The 16,489-nt window shown below is 40.8% G+C and overlaps 1 protein-coding gene across 1 annotated transcript in view; it reads right to left on the reverse strand.

Moving 5' to 3' along the window:
* Nucleotides 1-2,937: 2,937 nt before the first annotated feature.
* LOC120527242 (coiled-coil domain-containing protein 68-like) overlaps nt 2,938-16,489 on the reverse strand; it is a 54,096-nt gene continuing 40,544 nt past the window's right edge. The window contains exons 6-9 of the mRNA XM_039750423.1: nt 15,848-15,953; nt 14,778-14,861; nt 4,351-4,427; nt 2,938-3,842 (exon numbers count right to left, since the gene is read on the reverse strand). Coding sequence (XP_039606357.1) covers nt 3,776-3,842; nt 4,351-4,427; nt 14,778-14,861; nt 15,848-15,953 — 334 coding nt within the window. The 3' untranslated portion in view covers nt 2,938-3,775. The remainder of the gene's footprint in view (nt 3,843-4,350; nt 4,428-14,777; nt 14,862-15,847; nt 15,954-16,489) is intronic.

The raw sequence follows: 16,489 nt of genomic DNA on the forward strand, positions 1-16,489 counted from the left end.
TATTTATGCAGTGCCATTGCTACTTTTGCTAAACAAGTACGAGTAAAGCTTTGCCTTAAAACTGTCATTATTAGGAAAATGTCTGATTTTTTGTTTTTTTAATTAATCAAAGTTCCTTATTTTTATTGAAGTAGCAAAATGAAGGCCCATGTAAATTGTAAATGCGGTGTGCACCAGTGACTGCAGACTGTTGGGCTCCATTTGTCCCGTTGATTTTCAATGCCAGCTTTTTCCTAGGCAGGTTGCAGGGGGTCACGTTTGGCTTCTCAGATCAGGCTGTTTATGCTTTAATTCTATGCTGACAGTCGACACAAGTGGTTAAAATTGAGGTGCTAGATAGATGGACGCCAAGCAAGCACTTTATTTGTCCCCAGAGGAAATGTATCTTTTTACAGACCCCCAATAACAAATAAACTAATATTAGGTTATAATCAACAAGAGCCCAGTGCAGGCTCCCCAGACTGACCTGCCCTAACATTGTCAAAGTGACCTGCTGAAGTTCAAACCGAGCATCAGAGAAAACAGATCCTACACACGTAAGATAAAAGGCCAAAAAATGTTTCTTCTATAACTTTAGCTCTTTCTTGTTAAACTTCAGTTACTTTTTATACTTAAAGGTTGTGTTATTTCTCTGTGACTTTACTTAGTACATTCGGTATGCTCTCTACGTACGGCACATTCAATATAGCCAATATGATATGTTACGGGATACGGCTTGAAAACTGTTTGTCCTCCATGCCATGCCATGCCATGCCAATCATAAACTGGGACTAATCTGTAGTCTGAGGGACAACAAATAATTAGAATATTCCTCTTCAGTTTAGTTTGTGCGGGTTATATTAGAATGTAGTGGTGTGGAGCCGCTCAGATTCACACCGCCGTATGGCGGGGGACCCCAGCAATGCACCCATCCTTGGCCCGACTCACACCACTCACACACAGAGACACAAAATAACAGTATATAACTAATAAAGCGGTATATTAAATGAGATATAAATACAAGCACCATATAGACAGATGACCTCCCTTTCTCCCAGAAAGATAACAACACAACAATAAACATCTAACAAGAAACACTCGCAACAAAGTCCTTAGCACAGGGCAAATGCAGTGGTAACTGATGAAGTGAACTGGAGCAAAAAATGACGGTCCGGGGTCACAAGGTCGCTGTGTGTGAGTCTGCTGATTTCTCTGCAAAAGTGAAAAGAGGCTTTAGCGTCCTGGTGCTTCCTACTTTGCTATATGGTTGTGAGACATGGACGCGATCCAAGACGAAGACTGGACTCCTTCCATACTGTGTCTCTTCGGAGAATCCTTGGGTACCACTGGTTTGACTTTGTCAAAAAACGAGCAGTTATCCATGGAATCCCGAATGAGGCACATTCCCTACATTGTGAGTTATGGCACTACGGCCATGTGGCGCGATTCCCCGAGGGTGATCATTGTTAAGGACCCAAGCAGGCTCGACCAGGCCAAGGGGACACCCGTATAACATCTGACTGCAGCGGATAGATGGTCATTTCTGCAGGGTGGATTTAAACCACTTGTCTGCCTGGGGGGCTGCCAACCAGGATCCAAAGCTAGTTTGTCATGTGGTGGGTGCAGCAATGAGCTGTACCAGTGCATACTCCTCAGTCTGACCTGACCTGACCTGACCTGGCATTGTCAAGATGCCTCATATTAGGGAAGAAAGGTGACTGCAGTGACTTTAAACGTGGCATGGTTGTTGGTGCCAGAGAGGCTCATCTGAGTATTTCAGAAACTGCTGATCTACTGGGATGTTCATGCACAGCCATCTCTAAAGTTTAAAAGAATGGTATTAAAAAGGGAAAGTAGCCAGTCAGTGGCAGTTTTCTGGGCAAAAATACCTTGTTGATGCCAGAGGTCTAAGGAGAATGGCCAGACTGGTTAGAACTGACAGGAAAGCAACAGTAACTCAAATGACCACTCGTTACAACCAAGGTGTGCAGAAGAACATCTCTGAACACACAACATGTCAAACCTTGAAGCAGATGGGCTTCAGTAGCAGCAAACCATACCGGGTGCCACTCCTGTCAACTAAGAGCAGGCAACTGAGGCCTACAATTCACATGAGCTCACCAAAATCAGACAACAGATCCAACTGGACTGGACAAAATGTTGCCTGGTCTGACGAGTCTCAATTTCTGCCGTGACATTCAGATGGTAGGGTCAGAATTTGGCATCAACAACATGAAAATATGGATCCATCTCGCTTTGTATCAATGGTTCAGGCTGGTGGTGGTGGTGTAATGGTGTGGGGGATATTTTCTTGGCACACTTTGCCCCCTTTAGTAACAATTGAGCATTGTGTAAATGCCACAGCCTAACTGTATTGTTGCTGACTGTGTCCATCCTTTTATATCTGCAGTGTACCCATCTTCTGACGGCTACTTCCAGCAGGATAACGCGCCATGTCACAAAGCTCAAATCATCTGGGATTAATAAAGTATCTATCTATCTATCTATCTATCTATCTCAAACGGGCTTCTTGAACATGAAAACGAGTTCACTGGACTCAAATGGCCTCCACAGTCACCAGCACTCAGTCCAGTAGAGCACCTTTGGGATGTGGTAGGACAGGAGGTTCACATCATGGATGTCCAGACGACAAATCTGCAGCAACTGTGTGATGCTATCATGTCAATATGGACCAAAATCCCTGAGGAATGTTTCCAGCACCTCGCTGAATTGATATCACAAAGAAGGCAAAAGGAGGCCCAACCCGGTACTGGCAATAAAGCGATAGCTATCAATAACTAATAAAGAGTCCGGTGAGTGGAAGTTTGACCAACTGCCGTACACGAGTGAAATTCCATTTCAGCCATTTTTGCGTGATTGGCAAACAGACGGACAGACATATTACATTCAAAACAGGTAAAACTTTTTATTCATACACATTTCTTTATTAATGTTCACATTTCACCAGCAGCCGTCTTTGGATTTCAGTTTGTTAGATGAATCCCCAAATGAAATCAAAATTATCACTTCATCAGGAGTTTAATTTGTGCTCTACTTGACTACCAAGCTTTATTTTTTATACAGTACATTATAGAGCAAACAAGATTAGAAATATACACAAGAAAATGAATACTACAAACAAAATAAAAAAACAAACTAAACTTGCAAGTGACAGAAGTAAAGCTGACCAGACAGCGAGAGTCCCACTGATCAATCAGAACAAACCTAAATAGCAGGAGACCCCCTGAAAGTGTAGATCCTCACGGACTGCGGAGAACGTGTACTCCACCACAGCTAGGATTTGACCCCTAATTCCTGGAGCTTTCAAGTACAGTAGCAGCATGACCCTCCAGCCGTGCCAAAGTTAAGGATCACTTGACATGGGGGTGGGCACTGCTGTCAAAGCTGGCAGGCCATATCGTGTGGCTGGGCCTATCATGAGCTGTGGAACACCAATGTCCACCACACCAGGGTGTTCTGCAAGTTCACAGTTATAGTACAGTGATTTCCAGCCTTGTTTTCCAAATAGATTACAGACCAATGAAATCATTTGCACTGGGCCACATTTTATATGAAGGGGCAGTGCAATGGGTTAAAGTCCAACACCCTGGCCATTAGACCACACTACATATGACAACAATTGACCTGAAATCTCTCTAATACTGTGGTTCCTGAAGGTCTCATTTGAGCTCAGATGCAGCCACCATCTCCTCAAAGCTCACTGAAAAGTGAACGACGATGAAGTATTTCATTGACACACGCAGTCCTTGTTCCAAAATTCCTCCCATCGCCCTCATTATCTGTTCGGTGCTGGAAGTTTTACCAAGTCCAGCAGAGGATAGTGCGGCAGCCGTGGTGTTGGGCTGCCAGAAAGAAAGCAATAGTCATTAGAACTAAAAAAGACACGTGAGTGCCAACTGTCCTACACAGGCTCACACATCAAGTATCATGAAAGGCATTATGGTTAAGTAATTGTCCATTGGTGCTTTAAACAGGCTTTCCTAGCACATGACTGACTCCTTTGGATACTCATAGTCTCCACTTTGCCTCTCCTGTCTTCCTCGACACCATTCTGTCCTTTTCTGTCTCTCTTTCTCTTGCTTTCTCACATATTCACTCAACACTTAGCTGGTCAGACTTATGTCATGAGTGACGAGTTTATGGCCTTACGTCGTCTGGACAATGCCAGTGTTTCATTCCCACCTGCACCTCATGCACTGCTTACCTGACCCCCTGACTATCATCCCCTCCTGAATTTTAGGCCTCAATCAAGAGTTCAGCTTTCAGTGGATTACCCTATGAACTTAAAACACTCCAACTGGAGCCCCAGTATGATATTTACCAAAAGGACAAGGACAAATTGCCACTTACTTGGTGTTCGTGGCTCTTGATATCTTCTTGGAACAATGGCTGGACCAAAAATTCACCAGGTATTTCAGTTCTTTATTCTACAAGATAGACAACAGGGAGCAAGTTGTGCTGTTGTATACAGTTATTCATGAGAAGGACGGCGTAAGCACAGCCACTTCAGAACTGTGATGTCTGTACAAAGTTTCTTAGAGCCACTGAGAAGGGGACAGGGGAGAAACAGATGGTTACTGGGTATGTTGTGATATGTAAAACAGTAGAAAACCAAAGTTGGTGTGTTTAAGACTAATGAAGAGTGGCAATTAAATATTAGGCATAAACACACATACAGAGCAGGAGATCAAATAAATGCACTGGGACTGTGAAACAAGCAGACCTCCAGGAAGCCACGTCCACTTTTCAAATCCAGGGTCAGAGTTGGGTCAGCACTGGGCATAAGGCAGGAACCAAAACTGGACAGAAAGACTGATGAGTAAATATGGAGGAGTAACTGGGCAACAAATAGATACATGGATAGTGATATGAATATGGGTTTGTGTACTTCTGGAACTCATTTCTGTTCATTTTTGGGGGATGTTACTATATTATATTGTTACTGGGGGGCTTTGCCCCATGCTCACTTCACTCGGCAACCCCCGGGCCTGCGCTACACGCTAACCACTTTGTCGCATATAGGGATGCAGATGTTCAGTTTAAACAGATTATTTTCATGGGAATTGTTACATATGCATAATAGAACTTACAGCGAGTAAATAACCATATTAAAAAATAGCAAAATGTAATCATTTGAAAGCAAATTATGTTTTATTCTTTACGCAATACGATTTTGTTGCTTTGAAATTAACACGCAAATACTTTACACTTTTACTGTGAAACTTCAGTAAAACAATTTTTTGAATAAAATTTTTGTCATTATCGCATTGAATTTTAATTCTGTGTTAGGACTTTCATTGTGACAACGCAACATATAACTGCCTGTGATTGAATTTCGTTTCTTTCTCTCTAATAAATAAAACAAAATTTTTGAATGTTTGTCTCTGAGATTTGTTAATTGTCGTTGCTAAAGCTATTCTAACGGGAAGCTGTTAATGTTTTAATACGAATGGCATATCAAGATCGCCTTTGTTGTGTAATGTTATCCCCTGAAGATTAACTACATTACCTTTGTTGGATTCATCTTTCTCTCTACAGTAATTCAGGCGATGGAAGACTGGACAGTGTTAACGGTTGTAGTTATTCTTCGGGATATTGTAAGTTGATGTTTTCATCTTCCGCACGATCACCACCAACTATTTCAGTATAGTCTATCGATATGCATTTAACCAATTTGCCGTGTAAACTGATCGACAATTTGTTTGACTTCATCGTTTCTCGGTGCTAAGATTGCCCGTGTACTCATTTCTTCTGTTGATAACCCTTCGGGATGAAATTCTTCAATAAGATTTGGACATAATACGTCTCCTTTAATTGGGAACTTAAAGTGAGGAAAACGTTAACATTTATAAGAGCTGAGAGAGCAGGAACTGTGTCTGTCAAAGGCATTGAGATGAATGAGAGGTGAGAGGACCGTGTGTGTGGTTCAATACGGTTGAGAGGAGAGCGGGACTTGAAAAAATCTCTTGGCCACAAGATAACATTGCTTTGCTCAGAAATAATAAAAGAAAATCTATACATATTGCAGAAAAGGAATAGGAGGACAAAACCAGCAGAGACTCTAAAACAAGGAGTAAAATATACAAACAAAGGAAAAAATGCTACAAATGGCAAAAGGATTTATTTAAAATGTCACAAGGATGGCATCTGTGCCTCTAAATAAAATAAGACAACCTTACAATTTCACTGGATAGATAGATAGATGGCACTGTATTAATCCCTAAGGTGATATTTGGCTAAAGATGGATAAATAAATATTATCCCAAATATACACCTGAATAACTATTAAAAAGAGCAGTTTCAGTCGCAGAGAGACATTCTGCAGACGTACTGTATATGAGACCAGCTATATTCTATGGGCTGGAGACGGTGGCACTGACAAAAAGACAGGAGACTGAGCTGGAAGTGGCAGAGTTAAAGATGTTAGGATTTGCTTTGGGTGTGACGAGGATGGGCAGGATTAGAAATGAGGACATTAGAGGGTCGGCTCAAGTTGGACGGTTGAGAGACAAAGACAGAGAGGCGAGATTGCGTTGGTTTGGATATGTGCAGAGGAGAGATGCTGGGTATATTGGGATAATGGTGCTAAGGATAGAGCTGCCAGGGAAAAGGAGAAGAGGAAGGCCTAAGAGAAGGTTTATGGATGTAGGTGACGGGTGTGATAGAGCAAGATGTAGAGGACAGAAAGATATGGAAGAAGATGATCCATTGTGGTGACCCCTAACGAGAGCAGCTGAAAGAAGAAGAAGAAGATTGCTGTTGTTATAAAGAAGCCCCAGTTGCGTTTCTTGACACACTTCTGTGCCATATGTGTTTATAATGGCTACTTTCAAGGGGAGCCAGTTAAGGTGCTTTATTAATCTCCCTGGGGAGATGTTTCAGGCATGTCCAACCATGAGGAGACATTGAGGTCTGGAGAGGTTATATCTGTCAGTTGGCCAAGGAACATCTCATAATCCCCGGAGGAGTTGGAGAAAGCAGCAGGGAGTAGTGATGCTTGGGAATCATTGCTTAAATGGCTGCCCCCATGACCCAGACTGGATAAGAGGCAGAAAATGGGTGGAAGATATTTATAATGGACCTGGCATGTTTAGCTAATTTCCAACCAATGGGGAGTGCTGGCTTCTCCAAAGCTAATTTAGATTATTTATGACATTTGTGAACATTTCTTTTCATTTATTGGTGACAGGATATGTATACAGTTTGTGTGCCATGCAGTGGACTGGGTTGTAGTCAATGCTGCTGGGAGAAGATCCAGTAATCAGCTTCAAAAACTGCATATTAAGTATGTAGATTATTCTATAGATGTATTCTGTATCCTATATTATTATTCTATATTTATTATAGAAATTATTTTCTGCATCATATGCACTGTTTTAAACGCATTTTGTGATACAATTTATTTTCTATGTGTGAGCTTGTGGCCCCCTATTTAAGGACTGCCAGTCTAAAACTGGAATAGTCAAAATGGATGAAGGAATATGTGACAGTGGATACAGGTGTTCAAATCAGTATAATCCAGCTGAGAGGCACTGGGGGTCTGAGATTAACCTGGGAGTACTGGGAGTAAAAATCTTGCCCTCTCCTGTACACAGCCAGAAAGCGCCAGTCTGTTGTTGCCAGTTTGTAATTTTTAATTGTAAATTAACCCTAACACACACATACACCTTTAGAATATGGAGAACACAGAAAAAGATTGATGATGTGAATCCAGCACGCTGGATGCATGAGGTAGCATCAATCCAATTTCTGCCTTAATTATTTGCTCCCTTACCTTTTTCAAAATTAAAAAAAACAAAAAAACAAACCTTCCTGCTTTTGTTTTGTCGCGACAGCCCGAAGATACCAAGAATCCCCCTCAACGGTAGCGTTACTTGTCAAACATCTCAGTTGCTGAATGCTTTGTAAGCAAACCACTGAAGAGCACAGTGGGGAAAGACTGCCCTCTGCTGGAGCATCCAAGCAATGCCAACGATTTCAAGTTTACAAGCCAAGCAGATGCAGTTCTTTTCAATAGCTAATATTTTCTAGAGAATTTCTCAGATTATTGGAACCATGTTTTTAATTAGGCTACTTAGCTTGCTCTTAAAAATGATCACCCCTTAACATGTACTAGTAACAACTTATATTTTGATATCACTAATGGGGTTTGTGTTGGCTTTAATCTAACTACATTTGTTTTGTCAATGATCCAATTATTAAGGAAAAAAAAAAGTTAAAGGTTATTTCTATACTGCAAAGAAACGAAAGTTAAAGACACAATGTTACAGCTGTATTCCTTTAAAATGATGTCTTTTACAGCATGGAAATAACAGACTTTAACCTTTTCTCAATTGCAGATGAATGCAGACACAGCCCTGCACTAAATCCAATTATTTTATATGGGGACGCAGGGGTTGGAGGCTGACATGAACTGAGCACATCTAAGGAGGAGTTTTCCTTTTGAAATGCATGATATTAATATAAAAATGTTCAGATACTTTACAAATTTTTCAAAATTTATCTTTCTAAGTAGACAATGCCTTTATATTATACAGTGATCCCTCGCTATATCGCACTTCGACTTTCGCGGCTTCACTCCATCGCGGATTTTAAATGTAAGCATATCTAAATATATATCACGGATTTTTTGCTGGTTCGCGGATTTCTGCGGACAATGCGTCTTTTAATTTATGGTACACGCTTCCTCACTTGGTTTGCCCTGTTGATTTCATACAAGGGACGCTATTGGCAGATTGCTGAGAAGCTACCCAATCAGAGCACGAATTACGTATTAAATAAAACTCAATGATATACGATATGCTTCCTGCGAGGTGCTTCGCACACTTCAAAGCTCTAACAGCCCGTATTGATTTTTCATTGTTTGCTTTTCTCTGTCTCTCACTATCTCTGACATTCTCTGCTCCTGATGCGCACCTTGAAGAGGAAAATATGTTTGCATTCTTTTAATTGTGAGAAAGAACTGTCATCTCTGTCTTGTCATGGAGCACAGTTTAAACTTTTGACAAAAGAGTGTTATTTCATGTCTAGAGGGCTCTAATAATGTTTAAAAACATATTTAGAAGGTCGTAAACAGGTTTTTAATGCTCTAACTGCGAAAATATTAGATTTATAAATAAAGAATCCTACTTCGTGGAAATTCATTTATCTGTCTGGAGTGGATTAACCGCGATAAACGAGGGTTTACTGTATAACTGTGCGGAGAATATTTATAAACCGTGTGGGAGAGTTTCTAAGGGCTTAAAATATATAAAAATAACCATACAAACATATGGTCTCTACTTCGTGGATTTTCACCTATCTCAAACCCCGCAGTCAAGGAGGGATTAATGTGTATATATATGTGTATATATATATATATATATACAGTATAGTAAAGGAAGCCCTAGGGCAGGGTGGTGAACTCCAGGCCTCGAGTCCCACAGTGGCTGCAGGTTTTCATTGTTACCATCTTCTTAGTTAGTGACCAGTATTTGCTGCTGATTATTTCTTTTAATTAACTTGACTCGGGCCCCATAGTTGTTTCTTTTTCTTTAATTAGCAGCCAAACAATAATGAGACACAAAACAAGCCACCACATGACCACCCCCACTGTGCCCATCACACAATATCTAAATTTAAAGAGTGGTGATGGTCTTGGTAAGGTTGAACTCTCAGGTCACCAAAACATTTTGACGGTGCTCTTTGAAAGAACAGAAAAACACAAGTTTTGGAAATGTGTGCTGTGGCAGAGTGAGAGCAGCAACAAGCCATGGAATTAAATAACCGGTTTAATTAACAGCAAGAATTGGCTTCTCATTAAGAAAGTGATTGGAGTGAAATTGGTTGGAGTTTGAAGCCCCAGTTTAGCTGGTCATCTGTTAGCTCGTGTCACATCTCATTTCTGCTTGGCTGTCATTTAATGAAGAAAGGAATCAATTCAGAGGGCTGAACTCTTCTAACAGGGCTATTAAAGTGATGGGGAAAAAGTTAATTATCAGTGAAAACTGGTCACTGATTAGGAAAAGGGTTAGATTGAAAACCTGTAGCCACTGCGGCCCTCCAGGCCTGGAGTTCTCCACCCCTGCCCTAGAAGAAGGGCATGGTATTCCCTGCCTTAGCCAGGAAGATAGAAGATGCCAGTTTGGGACTGGGCATGCTGGCATCCTGACAGGGTTGGATCGAGAAAAGATATTCATGACGACAATGCTGGGAATTGCAGTCCCTTGGGCCAGCCTTGTTGGATTCCGGGGGTGTTGTGAGGATCTGTGATCCCTACTTTTGCGGACTTCCTTTTGACCCCAAAGTGCTTTCATCTGGCTACGCTATACCCCTGGGTCTAAAGTTAAGGAAGCCTCTCAACCTCATCCAGGCATGTCGCAGTCAGGAGAGGAGCTGGACATCACTCATCAGAGAAGAGTGAAGGAATATGGGACAGAAAAGAGGGAGGAGAAGAGTGCATTTGCGGTGACAATATATAAGAAGAAAGTTTGTAAAGTCTTTTGGTTAATAATAAACCTTTTTTATTTTACCAGGACTTGTGTCATTGTGGTTCTGCTTTGGTATATGGGGTGCTCCAATGCCCCCTACTGGTCACAATATATGGGTGTGTACAGTAGACCCCCACGAAGTTGTGGTTCAGGGTTTTCAGACTCAGTCATTCGCTGATTTTTCCTTTAAACCTAACTATTAATTGTTAGCGGAAAGCGCAAATATCCTGCACAATTTTTTACGCCTTTTTTCCTGGCAATACAGGAAGCAACCACTGAGGGAAATGCGGTTTGTGATGGTGAAAGTAGCCAATCCGAGAGTGTTATTCATTTCTCCTTGCTGCTGATTGAGTGTTGCCTTGTGACACGTCTCCAGCTAAGTGTCCTCATGTTTTCCACGCACTGCACCTTCTAAGGCTTCTGGCTCTGAGCCTAAGCGCCAGAAATAGTTTAAAACACTCCAGAAGAAGGTTGAACTACTGGATTTGCTCCTGGAACTAAAAAGTTATGCTGCAGTAGGGCGCCACTATGGCATTAATGAAAGCGCCGTACGCTACATAAAGAAGAATGAGGCAGCGATCTGGAGTACCATATCTGTACGTTTCTGTGATAGTGCCAAAACGGAAGCGACCGTAAGGAATAAAAACATCGTCAGGATGGAATCTGCCTTGGCATTGTGGATCACCGACTATAGGAAGAATAACATCCCCTTGGACGGTAACATCATCCGTGAGAAAGCACGGAAATTGTACTAGCAGTTCTCTACAGGAGACAATGTAGAAGGTACCGAAGAACCGCAACCAGGACCATCAACAGCACCAGAGCCTGAAGATTTTCAAGCCAGTAATGGATGGTTTGATCGTTTTCAGAAGTGATTTACAAGGGATGATTGAAGCATGTGATCCCTGTATGGTTCAGGCTCTCACAGTTAATAATGGCATCGATCCTGCCATTCAGACATATAAAACACTCCTTGCCACCATGAAGAAACAACGACAGCAACTTCCTATCACCAATAAAGAAAAGCCAGCACGAAACCCCACCAGAAGAAGACCCGTCCAAAGATACGACTCCTCCTGAAGTGCCTGAAGAAGAGACGCCCTAAGGATATTTAAATACTGCACAGCTACTTCATCTTCATCATCATCATCAATATCATTGGTGAGTACCCGTACATTTTACTGTATTCTAATTAAATTAAATTATTATGTATTTACTCTACTTATAACAAAGAAAACGACAGCGCATACCAAAGAGAATGTGTTTGCATGAATTACAGTATGTATAGCGGTAACATCGGTATTTAACGTTCTAGCACCGCGGGAGACATAGCAGTACAGTGCTGTACAGTATACGGGTTTACCGTTACATTCTGTTTTAGGTAATGTATTAAGGTATTAAGTTGAGTTTGCAATAAAATGAAAGTGCTTTGGGGGCATACTGTATTTAGGGTTGAAACTATAAAAATAAGCATTGAAAAGGCATTTTTTAACCACATTCAAAAATCACGGTTTTTCACAATTTGCGGGTGCTCTAGGAATGTAACCCCTGTGAATTTTGGGGGTGTACTGTAGTTGCTTTCCTCACATCTTCCTTAAGTAAATGTGTTAGTTTACATAAATACGTATTACGCTTGTTTTGTTGTGCTCAAAAGCTGAATGTTTACAGCACAAGTGTAACCAAATATCAAATTGCGATAAAGAAGAGTCACATGTGAAGTGTAAACATTTTAATGGTAAAATGATAAGCGTGGAAAAAGGGGGCTTGACAAAGCATTTGAATAAGGGGACTAATGGTACTTGACAAAAAGTAACAAATGACATCGTGCAGTGAAGCAGTTATACACATGGTCTGAAAAACAGACGGGGAGCAAATATAAAAGTTCCATTCCTGGAGAACGTGCTGCTAATATGTGCTATGGAGCTCAGCCTGAAACACTTTGAACAAGCGACAGTTAGCGAATATTCTCTCTGAGACGGAGACAGTCACCGAAAGAAAAACGGAGATGAGAAAAATCTAGCAAAGAATGTCACAGTCTGAAGTGGAGAAATAAGGGCAGAAAATGTGAAAAATAAATAAAATGTGATCAAACACGCTTTACTGGCATGGCAACTTTATAAAAGGGTGTTAAATGTTCATGAGATAGATAGATAGATAGGACTAGGGTTGCCAGCTTAGAAAATTAGAAATACGGGACACTCTTAAAATCTCTCTCTATATTACTATATATGTAAATTTAGGGATCGTACTCGCAATAACTTTAACAACAAACCCTTTTCACATGAAAAATATTGCCCAATCAATGGGAAAATTTTCTCAGCATTGTGATTACTTGCATCTGTAGATATGCCATGAAAAGAAGAGTTATTTATTGTGTCTTTCTTGATCAAGAAGTTTATTTTACCAGCTTCTTTTGAAGTAGAGGCAATATAACTGAATCATGAAATTTACGCTTACGTATTGGCATCTTGGGATAGATGGATGGATTAGTTTTTAAGTTAGAAAAAATGTGTGCCATGGCAAGTAGTAACAAGACACTTTGTTGCCAGTCACTGTATGTTGCAATACTGATACAGAACTGCACAGCAGTGCGGCTGGAGAGGAAGACGGTAAGAGTGTCGCTGTCCTCAGCCAACCATAGCAACTGAACAAGCTGCAAACAGGCCGCAAACACTCGTTTCCTTGTTACGTTTCGGTTATCTTCATCAAAAGAATCTGAGAAAAGAAAGTATAATCTATATATATATAAAAGTCTATGTATGTATGTATGTATGTTCCAGCATCACTTCCGAATGGCTGGAGCGATTTTCATGGAACTTGGTACACATGTTTCTCATTAGTCGACTAAAAATATTGTAGGGTGAAATCAACCCTAACCCACCCCTTCTGGGTAGGGTGGGGGTGTGATCTTGCAGTCTTGTATGCATGTTATTATCCAGTTGACACTCGGAACGACCACCAGAGGGCGAACTGGAGGTGACTGCCAGCATTCTTTATGTTTGAGCCCCACCGCACCCCTGTGGCTTTAGAAATTAAATAGAGTTGGCTGGGTTGGCACCCCACTATTTTTGGGACTCATTCTGTCTTTGTGACTCCAACAACCATATATATATCTTATATATAAACGTCTACACATGGAAGTGTGTGTGTCTGTCCGGCCCGGAAGTGAGAGGTAGAGTCGGGGTAAGAGCTCCAGCTCTGAGGATACCCAAGCGAGGCCAGCACACCGTCAGCAACACGAATCATCCTAGGAAAGAGATGCCCAGAGCAGTTCTGACGATTTCAATACTTTTTAGGATCCTGTGCTTTTAACGGTACTGGCTAACACAGTTATATAGTTACAGTATATATTGTCACACATGTGTGAATAGGAGGCAGCTGAAGGGCTTGGAGAATAATGGTAACACATCTGCCCAGGGGTTGGTGGGGTGCACTAACGCTCTTTCTAAGTTCCCTGCAGACCTTTCCTGGGAAATCCCATCAGAAACCACTGCCTCAACTCGGGACATGCCACTTCCGGTCCCAGCTCCGAGGATGACATCACTTCCAGTCCCGGCCCTAAGGATGACATCACTTCCCCTAGACTTTCTATAAAGCCTCTCTCCTTTCCTCTGGAATTCAGTTCTGCTTTGGACTCTGTCTTGTAAACTTTACTCGCTACCAAACCTTTTATGTTTGCAGCCAGGAACACATTATACGGGTGGCTGCCCCAAACCTTTACAATGTCCCAGGTCTCTTCTTGTCACAAAATGTGTAAATCTATATATATAAAAGCCAAAAATTTTAATTTGAAATGTAGGTTACCCTTGGCCCATAGGTGCTCCCTAAGAAAAAGTTTTAAAAATTTTGTGGTCCAAGTGCGTTCTGTCTGTATGTCTGTCTGTCCGCCTTTCACGAGAGAATTACTTATCAGATTTAGATCTGGTTGTTTTCTGTAATTTGCTTGAACTTTCCAGTTGATTTTGTGACTTCTCTCATCGTGCTAAGTACCAGAGTTCGCTTGCGATACCGATGTATTTATGCAAATCCGACAGAGAACTGTGGGCCGATAATTAAAAAAAAAAAAAACACTTTGTTTTCCCCCCAGTAACACTGGGTATTACTTATAAAGTTACAACTAAGTACTGTAGGAAGGTAATAAAAATATATTTTTATTACGAAATTTTAAAATGAACTAAATACGGTGTCCCTGAAAGGTCAGTATGGGACGGGGACAAAATGATCAAATATGGGACATGTCCCGTATATAAGGGACATCTGGCAACCCTAGTTAGGACCCCCCAAAGCAGCCCCTCAGTATTGTTTTACCTGCGCTTCCAGTGAGTGCAGTCTTTCGTGAAGATTGGCTATACTCTCATCTTGAAACAGAAGCTCCTTCTTTAGTCTGTCAATCTGGTAAAAAGAAAAAAAACAAATGGCATCAAGTGCCGCAAACTGAAAGGCTCTTCTCTCCCGTGTGGATGTTGCTTTTATACTCATACTTAGGGGTGGCGTTGTGGGCAAATTGTGGCATTCCACTTGCAAAATGCTGCAGCACAGCCAGAACTCCTTGTTTCTTAGAGCGTATTGTGGTGAGAGCAGCAGCCTTAATGGCCCGGAGGTCTCGCTCACTATAATTCAGGTTTCCAGGTATGGCAGATTCACTTTCTGTGTGTATTTGTGTATTCGTGTGTGTTTGAAGGTACCTTGATGTGTCTTTCAGTATCTCTGAAAATGATATTCATATATCTCAAAATAAGCTCATGTGTTTTTTAAAGATATCTTAAAATTAATTTCAGATGTCTTGAAGAAAATTTGTGATATTTTTAAGTATATTTTAAAAGACGGACAATGGAGCAGTGGCCCATTTTAAGATATCATAAAATAAATTTTAGATATCTGAAACATGAATATGAATATGAAGATACCTGAAATACGTTCTGGGATATCTTAATTAAAGTTTCATATCTTAAAAAAATAGCCAGACCATTTTGGGATATCTGAAAAGCATTTTAAGAGACGTCAAATACATTTCCAGACATCTTCTACAGTGCATCTCAAGATATCTCAATAACTCAATAACAATAACTTCTTGTTCATTCTGAGATACCACAAATTCATTTCAAGATATTTTCCAGGAAGCCACCTTGAGAGTTCTTGAAATGCGTTTTAGATATTTCAAATAAATTGTTTCAAACTTAGTTTAAGATTCTCAGAAGTGTTTTTGTGATATCTCAGATGGAACAGAAGCAGATTTCAGCTCACTGAGGTATCTGACACCGAACAGTTTGTCATTTCAAGATATCTTGACATCAGTCTGAGATATTGTAAAATGCTTTAGACATATCTTCAGGTATCTGAAACTAATTTCTAGAAATTCTAAAGGAAAGTCAACTTACCTGAAAAATGTAACCTCTCATGATCTTGTCCTGATCCAGAATCACGTGGTCTAAGTGAATAATTTGGTCTCGTAATGTGGATCGCTCCCGTTGGCTTGACATTAAACTGTGAAGAGAAACCACACACAAGAGTAAGTGAAAGCAGCTTTGACGTGGATTAATGTCGCAATGTTGCATCTAAAGATGTGAATACCAGCCGTGCCTGAGGTGGGCTGATACACACAGGTACATAGCAGCGGCACTTCTTCCAATTTCAAGATAGAGTACCATCACCATTTTTTTGTGTATTGTGAGTATTGGCATCTTTTTGTAAATTTACATGAGAGACCCCCAAATATCCAACTATCTGATTGAATGTCTGCCAGTAATTAAAGAAGCACCAGTAATCTGGTTCCACTTCAAGCATTAAACACTAGATAGATAGATAGATAGATACTTTATTAATCCCAAAAAAATATTAAATTAATAGTAATAAAAAATGCATATAAAAGCAGACAATAACTTTGAGTAATGTTAGCATTTACTCCCCCGGGTGGAATTGAAGAGTCGCATAATGTGGGTGAGGAACAATCTCCTCAGTCTGTCAGTGGAGCAGGACGGTGACAAAAGTCTGTCACTGAAGCTACTCCTCTGCCTGGAGAT

Source organism: Polypterus senegalus, chromosome 4 (assembly GCF_016835505.1).
Source record: "Polypterus senegalus isolate Bchr_013 chromosome 4, ASM1683550v1, whole genome shotgun sequence".
Classification (NCBI taxonomy): domain Eukaryota; kingdom Metazoa; phylum Chordata; class Cladistia; order Polypteriformes; family Polypteridae; genus Polypterus; species Polypterus senegalus.